General features: G+C 34.9%; 1 protein-coding gene across 1 annotated transcript; it reads right to left on the bottom strand.

Moving 5' to 3' along the window:
- Positions 1-647: 647 nt before the first annotated feature.
- LOC106054902 (uncharacterized) lies at positions 648-8,937 on the bottom strand. Its single transcript, XM_013210990.2, has 2 exons — positions 8,582-8,937; positions 648-2,021 (listed from the first exon to the last, which is right to left on the bottom strand). The coding sequence occupies exons 1-2, from the start codon at positions 8,713-8,715 to the stop codon at positions 1,598-1,600; spliced, it is 558 nt and encodes a 185-aa protein (XP_013066444.2). The 5' UTR covers positions 8,716-8,937; the 3' UTR covers positions 648-1,597.
- Between the last annotated feature and the right edge of the window lie 527 nt (positions 8,938-9,464).

Below are 9,464 nucleotides of genomic sequence, written 5' to 3'. Positions count from 1 at the left end.
ACTCTGCTTGAGTCTCCTTCATAGGTAGCCAAGCCAAACCAAGTTAAAGCGCACTTGGCCTCTCGACCACGCTTCCTAAAATGAAACTAATTCAGCTTATACCATCACTTCAATTAAGTACAATGTCTTTCCCTTGTTCGAGATACCAAACAAAACAATTAATTACTAGTAGTTAATTGCCTGTTTTTTTTATATTTATTCTTTTTTTTTTCAGGTAAAAGAAATATTTGTGCCAAATTTCAGCTTGATCCGAGATTGGTTGTGGGAGAAATAACGTGAACAAACTTTGACCAGATAGACAGATAGATAAAGTGAGTTGATATAAGCTTTGTAAAAAAAATTCGAATGATTTTTTTTCGAGTGAAAATTTCGCAAATAATTGTAGTGCTGGTCAGATACTATGTTAGAACAACGCGCTGATAACATTGTAAACACTAATGTCGTGGGTTCGAACCAAAAATAGCCAATCAATTTTCATCTCTTAAATTCTCAATCATATAAAAAAAATCGAATTGAAAATACGTGATAGAATATTTTATGAAACGTTTAGAAAAGAGATGTATTATTGTATTCACAAAAATTATGTTTATCATTAGAGCACAGAGGTATAGTTATGGTGCCATAAAATAATAAAATAGTAATTAATGTATTTTTAACAAGAAATCTTTATTAATAAAAGAACTTGTTGATAATTGAAAGAATTGACTTTTTAAAGTGAATGAGTGTGGGGAGAGAGTCTATGAAGAATTAAAAGCTGAGATGGTTCGATCATATTGTGTTGAAAACCATCATTTAGTTACAGAGGAGGTAACATGAAACAAGACAAAATATTTTTTTTAATGAAGTAATACCCGAACATTAAATTATAGCTACATGGGAAAACTCTTTAAAATATATCTACCAATAAAGACAGAGCTATTACAATTATTTGTCATCAAACAAAATAATTAATTATCTATTATCAAACAAAATAATTAATTATCTATTATCAAACAAAATAAGTAATTACCAAAAATTATTATTGACTATGTTAGTTTATTAATTCATGTTTTGTTAGGTACAATAAATAATTGCTTAAGGTATCAACTTGATCGGAGAATGCGCGAGGGAGAAATAGCGGCAACAATTATTTAAGGGGACTAAACCCAACAAATTCAGCAATATCTGTGAATACTGAAGTATTAGTTTCCCTTGTTGCTATGTAGCAAAAGAATTAATTACCAGTAATTAATTGTCTTATTGGTTACTTTTTAAAATTGATTCATGTTTTGTCTATGCTAATGAATAATTGTACGAACTTTCAGCTTGATCCGAGAAAGGGTGTGGGAGAAATAAAGTGTACACACTTTTGACCAGACCGAGTTGTAAAATAAAGTCGTCCAAAGAAAATAAGGAAAATCAGACAAAAGAAAGCGGCAGACCGGGAAATCATATCCTTCTTTTTAAGACATAATAAAATGAACATATGCAATGTTGCTAAAACTATGTGTGCCGAAATGTCCCACGCCAAAAAGGCTGCGGCAAAATGTCTGCGCCAAAATGGTCGCGCCAAAACGGTTGCCAATAAATGTTCTTCCTTGAATCCAGTAAGCCTCCTTTAGAAGAAGACTATTGAAATGTCATTTGAATAGGAAGCGTAGACAATGAGAACTAGCCAAGTCAATGTAAAGCTTGGCAGACACTTCTTGACTCCACCTGAAGTCTCAGAGCCATGAATGTCGGTGTCTTGGATGTCCCAGTCCAACTTTGTTTCGTTTTTGACACATGCATCATTCTGATTGGTTAAGATGTTATTTAATTGCCTTAAGTTAGTTCCTCCATTGGCCCAGGTGCAAGTGATATTAATCTTGGTAGGCAATACTTCGTCACCACGACATTTCCGAACTGAGAATGTGTCGCTTAGAGAATCGTTGTATTTCCATTGGACAGTTTCAATGTAAACATCGCTGGCATTGGGGGCCTTATTCCCAGACGTGGCCCAGCAGAGCTCCATCACCGAATTGCACAAACATTTGTAAAAACTGAAATAAAATAGTTTACAAATTAAAGATGTTAGAGGCAATGGTCACATTTTCAGTTTTCATTTTAAGAGAATTCATTTTACGTATGTAAAGAAACCAAAAGAACTTTTTTTTTCTTCTTTAAATACCTCGAAAGAAATTTCTAGAAAAGTTTAAAACAAGAAAAACAATAAAACCACTCTTTAAAACAAAAGACAATATCTCCTTTATACAACTTAAGCGCGATTGTTTTTCTTTCAATAACTAACGAATGTTAGATTAAAAAACGATAGAACATTTTTGTATCCCGCCCATCCCCCACCCCCTTACTTTGAGAAAGAATCCTGGATAAAAGCCAATGTATAGATGTTGTAAGCTTTATAATATTCCATTGTAAGGCAAAATTTTTCTGAACATTAATTTATTAAAAAAACTCCTGAATCAATAGTGCCTTATATTCGGAAATTTCCGAACGCTATAGTCATTTCAAGAACGCGATAGTCTTTTCAAAACCGGTGTTAGATCTAGATCTAGACCTAGTTATTTGGCCAAATTTAAATTTATTTCTTTTATTACTTTGAAAAATCGTAACGGTCAAACTAAAGTGTGGCCAAAGAGCTAGTAATTATTTTGTAAGCGATATAGATCAATGTTAAATTTCTAGGACATTCATAAGAGCCGTTTTCGATATTCGTCTCCAGGTTCCACGCAGGTTCCACCCACTCAAGTTCCTTCATGAAATTCTGACTTGAATAGAGGTAAGTTATCTTGTGGCACAGTGTAGGTTAACATTAAGTAGAGTTCCCCCTGGAGACACTGTGACAGATGGTCTAAAGGTCGTGTGTTTCAAATTTAGGAACGTGAAAAGTTAGAGACTTTAAGTGGCCTCGGCACCTCTCAGTTCTACCTACATCTCTGCCAGTGGCGTCACTAGGGTTGGTGTCACTCGGTGCGGTATGATCAGGGTGTCACCCCCCCCCCCGGCGTTCCACTTATTCTTCCCAATAAAAAAACTCTCGTTGTTTAGTTTGCGCTATAATACAGTTCATTGATTGCTGTTACACAACGTTCAAATGAGTCTTGATTAGATTTATATTTTTTTCTCTGACATATTATCGTTAATTATTACATACATTAACATCTACGATTTTTAAATTACAAACATATTAAACATCAACTGAACATGCTTTCCATAGTAAAAATTAGGCATTTTTTTAATGGCAACTTTTGAATATTATAGTCACATATAGTGGTAGTTTCCTGAGGACGACTAATGAAAAAAAAGTAACTTTTGAAAAGTATATTTACCGGTACAAAAGCTTGAAAAGAAAATATTTTTTTAAAGTTTACAATAACTTTAGAATATAAAAATGTAAATTTCCTTTTCAGGATTTCAAATATGAAAACTTATAAATAATTTTAAAATCAATAAATTTTGCGACTTCATTTTCAATGGACAGAATTTCTTGATTTGAAATTCGTTTTTCAAAAGTTGTTAATAGTTGTTAATTAACTTTAGTTTTGCAAAGCTTCTTTTCACATGACGCTACGTAGACATGCATTTAGCAAGAAACAGTGAAAGGTTTAAATCAAAGGCTGGTAGAGAGTCGTTGAAGTCCTTCAAAACTTTGCTGCATTCTAGTTTTAGTATTTCTGTTCACATATCTTGTCGTCTGGCCCAGTACATAAGAAATTGATGCACTCAGTATTAATTAACCTCTTGTTCTCTATTTGAATAGTAAATCCTGCATCTTAAGATTACTTTCCTGATATTTTCATATTGTTAAAACTTTTTTTTCTGTTGCAATTACTTGTTAGTTTGATTTAACAAAAGTTATCTCAATATCATTTTGAGCTAACTTGTCACATGTTTCGTAGAGTCAATGTTGAAGTGCTCTAGCTTAGCCACCACTTTGACAATAATGAACTCTTTAATTTGAAGATACTTTTGTGTTTAGTTGACTTTTTTTTGTGTACATCTGCCAAAAAGAAAGTATAGCAATGAAAGGTATGCATGTATTCACAGACAGCTGGCAATCGTCTTTGCGCTGCGCCTCTAGTGTTTGTATTTTCAGAGCAATGGCAAAGGTTTTCACCATCAAAGTTTCATTAAATCTTTCATGAGTCTAACAGCAACACGATGAGCACACCAGCCAGTTGTTCAGATGACACTTTAGCATTCATGAAAGTATCCCATCGATTGGTAGCAGAGGCAATAAAAAGAAAACTGAGTCAATGTATGTTAGACGCATTTTCTGATGAAGAACTTTGACCACATAGTTGAAGTCAAACGGTTTACACATCCATTCAAGTTTCTTTTCTGTTTTTCATTTATTACTGCCTGCACTTCGTCATGAAGCCTTTAAATTGTAGCTGCATTACCACGTCCCTGAGCTCATCGTATCAATACTTAAGCCAATCTTATTCCGGGCGTTTTTAATTATCAGAACTGCTACCATCCGCTTTTGGTCCACTTCAAGAGGAAAATCCCACAACATTTCTGTCATTTCAACATTACCATTGCGACTGTTAATATATCTTACAACTTCAGAGACCTATGTTAGGTGTGCTGTAATACAAGATACCAGAGTACCTTGCAGCATTTATGTCTCTGATCTCTGGTAAGTATATCCCTCAAGTGGTTGGTTAAAACATTTATTAACTCTCTGATTTTTGGTACAAGCTTTGATAGTAACTTTTTTTTTTGCAATACTGCTTTGCAATCGTATAAGCTATTATTTCAGCAATGGGTAATATTTGGATAACATTTCCACAACCCCAAGAAAAAAATTCCATTATTCAATGAAGTCTTCTTCCATTCGCCACCATATACCAACTTTTGTTTTACTAAACACAACGCGATAGTAAGCAATCTAGGAGTACAAGACGTTCCTTTGTTTTGTTTTGTACTTCACTCTTCTCGAGAGTTTCTCATTGTGGACACTGTTTATCGAACACGTTAATCTTACTATTGATTTTTTCCCCACTAAGAAAAGTTTATTCAACCATTTCAATGCTTTATGATCTTGCTTCTGTCACATTTTAAAGTTGGCATTTTAAAATAATTATTTATTTTTGGAAAAGTGCATTTTTTCTACTCGAGTGTCACCCCTTATAGGGTGTCACCCGGAGCGGACCGCACCCCCGCACCCCCTAGTGACACTGATCTCTGCCATCTTTGTTTGATTGAACAACATATACTTCTGCCACTCAGACCTGTGAAAAAACGCCGCGGAATGTCACGGTGCTCTTCCGATTCCCGAACACAGAGAGCGTCTATCAGTAGCTCTTGTATGACTAGGTCTAGTGTTCTCGTTGTTATTTAGATTTTGTTTTTTAAAATGTACATTCCTTGGAGTGTTTTCTCAGACTAGGAGTGTGAACATTTAGCACGTTACGGACACTGAATGTTTCTCAGGCTAGGAGTGTGAACATTTAGCACGTTACGGACACTGAATGTTTCTCAGGCTAGGAGTGTGAACATTTAGCACGTTACGGACACTGAATGTTTCTCAGGCTAGGAGTGTGAACATTTAGCACGTTACGGTCACTGAATGTTTCTCAGGCTAGGAGTGTGAACATTTAGCACGTTACGGACACTGAATGTTTCTCAGGCTAGGAGTGTGAACATTTAGCACGTTACGGACACTGAATGTTTCTCAGGCTAGGACTGTGAACATTTAGCACGTTACGGACACTGAATGTTTCTCAGGCTAGGAGTGTGAACATTTAGCACGTTACGGACACTGAATGTTTCTCAGGCTAGGACTGTGAACATTTAGCACGTTACGGACACTGAATGTTTCTCAGGCTAGGACTGTGAACATTTAGCACGTTACGGACACTGAATGTTTCTCAGGCTAGGACTGTGAACATTTAGCACGTTACGGACACTGAATGTTTGAAAAGATTCTCACGACAGTTGGAGTTCTGCGTGTAGTTGGTTTTGTTCATTTACTGGAGTGATAAGAGAGGTGAAAAAAGGCCGGTGGATTGCTGCTACTGTGTCTGAATATCAAAATGTATTCTTGTGACAAATGTTTTGTTGTATGTTTAGTAATAATTTACTATTAATCTAGACCAGGGGTGGGCAAATTATGTCCCGAGGGCCACATGCGGCCCGCTGGAGTGTTTTATGCAGCGCGCGGACACTTATCTTATCTTATATCTTACATACGTTACTTCAAAAAAGAAGATGATTACGTCCTACGCACTTACAGAAATCAGGTCTGGTCACAATATATACATATAAAAATGCAAATATTTTTAAACATAATTCTAAAAATCTCTATAAATGATTGAAACTGTCTCATTATAAAAATGTTTAAGTAAAAGAAGATTATTCTTATTGGCTATACTTCAATACACTCAGTCAAAGACACAAACTCATGCCAGCAGTTATTCAATGCTATGAAGAACTGTGTTGAGTGTTGGCTATGCTTGGAGCAAGATGGCAAGTGTAACAACTGATGGAGCTCGATCTTTGACTGAGAAAAAAGTTAATTATTTTTTTGTTTTGTTTTTTTTTAAGAACATCCCAACCATAAATTCTAAACAGGAAAGTTTGCACAAAGCTGCATAAATTTTCAACTTATTAGTACCAAACAATAATTAACAATAAATGTTATTGGAGCTTAAAGACTTAACCACAAGCAGTTTCGAAAAGGACTTGAAGATTTAGAAACAAACTATTCCGATATATCCGCTGGCTTGGCATGGACAATGTAATGAGAAGAATATTAAATCTCAAGGAAGAAATTTGTATGTTCCTTGAAGGACATTGACTGTGATTTTGTTACCAATATTTCTAATAAAAAGGGGGAGACAAATTTCATGGTTTACAATCCTGTAACGATGGCTTGTTTGCTTATGAAATTTAAGTTCATGTTAAATATTTTCAAACAAAGCTTTCAGAGTTCTCCAGGTAATCAAGTAAAAACTGGTTTTGTCATTTTCCTTTGATGAAATTTGAAACTATTTCTATGAAATTGTTTGAAGTACTTATTTAGATTCCCTAGTTATGGAATTTATAAAAGCAAATTCAAGACGTCAAGAATCATTTTTCAATACCATCAGCTCACCATTTAGCGCAGAAGCTGATTCAGCTCCTGAGAACATTACATTATGCAAATTATGCCCTGAAAGAGAAGTTTCAGTCAATACTTTCGCGGGAGCTTAATGGGTGCCAGAAGTTGTATTTCCACACTTTAAAAAAATTTGCTGCTAAGCTTTCACACTTTTTGGGTACAGTACACATACATCTGTGTCATTTGACAGCATTCATAAGGATAACATCTAGTAAGCTAGTTCCACAGTTCCGGAACATTACTCACGAGTGTACAAGTTAAATACTTAACATTAACTACAACTGTACATCTGTGGTGAAATGTTGTAATGTAAAAAGACAATAGCAATTTTTTTTTAAATCTCTTGTTGTAATTCCTCAATTGGGAGTATGAAAAAAAAATGAAAAGTGAATGTATAATAAAGTATAAATATGAATTAAAAGACATTATGCAGTTAGCTAACATATTTTTCTAAGTTGTAAGTACATATATATAGAGATAGATAGATAGATAGATAGATAGATAGATAGATAGATAGATAGATAGATAGATAGTAGATAGATAGATAGATAGATAGATAGATAGATAAATAGATAGATAGATAGATAGATAGTAAGTAGATAGATAGATAGATAGATAGATAGATAGATAGATAGATAGAGAAAGAGAGAGAGAGAGAGAGAGATGCGGTCCCCCATTTCGATTTTTTAAAATGCGGCCCTCGATACAAAAAGGTTGCCCACCGCTGATCTAGACTGTTGAGTTGATTATATCTGACACAGAAAAAGAGGTAGTACCGAGTAGCATTTTTCAGGTTAATGAAATGGTTCGTATTTAGTCATCAATTGTTGCATAGGGGTGTAAGAGCTTTCTGTAACTGAGCTTTCTGTAACTGAACTTAGGTCAAATGACTAGTGATTCAGTAAACTCACCCATTTCCCTGCAAATTGTCAAATACCTTTAAGAACTGCGGTTGAGAGTATTGTATGCTTCTGTTTTGTTTTTAGTCCGATGTGTACAAATAAAATTATTCTTTTTTTATTTTTTTTAACGTCAATGTCGAGATGAAGTCATTGGCTGAGCTCTGCAGTGAAATGTTTGTCATGACTCATGGTGTAAGAAGTGGTTACTAGGGCTGGAATGAAATTGAACTGTTTGATTTCACAATGCTGCAAATTTCACAAATTTCAAAGAACTAAAATTGACATCATAATATTCAAAATCCCTGCCACAATATTGCCGACATACAAATAAAATATAATTACAATTATTAGTTTGATCTAAATTGGGATGTACTGCACATGATGGAACAGTTCAATTTCTTTAAGTCTGCCATGAGTCGTGGCAAACATTTAAAAAAATATTAAGTATTCCATTAACCGACCAATGAAAACAAACCAATGATTCAATAGTGACTGTATTCCTCCAAAAATACTTAGTTCATAAGAAAAGAGTCCAGATGTTTTTAACTGTTTTAATAATAAAAAAAATGAAGTCAAAACAAAATGCACTTACTCAGTAAAAGTGCTACTTGAAAATGTAATGTTTAAGTCTTTGTAAGGAAGCGAATAGACACTGTCATTGTTTGCAAAGGCGTCACAGCAAAGTAAAACGACGAGGATTGCTTTGAATGTTCCACTTATGTTCATGCTGTTTTATTAGATCTACTTTCTGGTTACAAAACCAAAGGTCATTTAAACTGTCCGATACAGTTTTGCAATGATACCATCTGAGCTTGTGAGCTTTTCAAGCGATAAAATAAACTAGACGCTTAAACTTGACATACATGAACAAGAAGTATCTTGAGAGAGTGTAAGTGATAGTGAGTGTGTATTTGTGTGTGTGAGAGAGAGAGAGAGAGAGAGTGAGAAGCGAAGAGTAAGCTAGCATGCAGACAAGCATAAGTAATTGTGCGATGTAGTTACTAGGATATAAAATAATTTACGCTAAATGCCAGTTGATGTAAAAGGATATGTTTTTGTGCGGTGTACTACATTGTAGTAAGATAATGGCTCAAAATAACATCCATGGTGCCGAGAGCCTAGAACTGCAGTTTTCTGAGACCGACTTTGGGACTACATATATAAGATTGCGTTAGAATTGTTATGTCTATGCATATAGATATTTTAGTTTTTTGTGTGATCTGTCTGTCAATCAGATACCAGGCTAATGTCTGACCTGGTCCTTCAAATAACTGGTCACTGCTAGGTGACGTGGTAGTTTCAGAGGACAGTAGTTCGAGTCCTCGTCGGAGCTTGTTTAACCTTTTCTTCACACCTCCCTCTCTCAGTACCTATGTGACATGTCATTTTTATTGAACATTAGTCTCAGCTAAAAGGTGGTCCATGCAACAGAGGCGCCCCATGGAAACGCTTCAAAGACATGCTTAGGCTTCAAC

This window comes from Biomphalaria glabrata, chromosome 11 (genome assembly GCF_947242115.1).
Source record: "Biomphalaria glabrata chromosome 11, xgBioGlab47.1, whole genome shotgun sequence".
NCBI lineage: Eukaryota > Metazoa > Mollusca > Gastropoda > Planorbidae > Biomphalaria > Biomphalaria glabrata.
The sequence above is the reverse complement of the archived record's forward strand: the minus strand, read 5'-3'. Positions and strand labels throughout refer to the sequence as shown.

What these genes read in the sequence shown, in the direction of transcription:
- LOC106054902 (XM_013210990.2), bottom strand. Translation starts at nt 8,715, where the DNA reads ATGAACATAAGTGGAACATTCAAAGCAATCCTCGTCGTTTTACTTTGC. An exon ending in TCAAGTAGCACTTTTACTGA is followed by an intron (nt 2,022 to 8,581) that starts GTAAGTGCATTT and finishes ATTTTATTTCAG; the next exon opens with TTTTTACAAATGTTTGTGCA.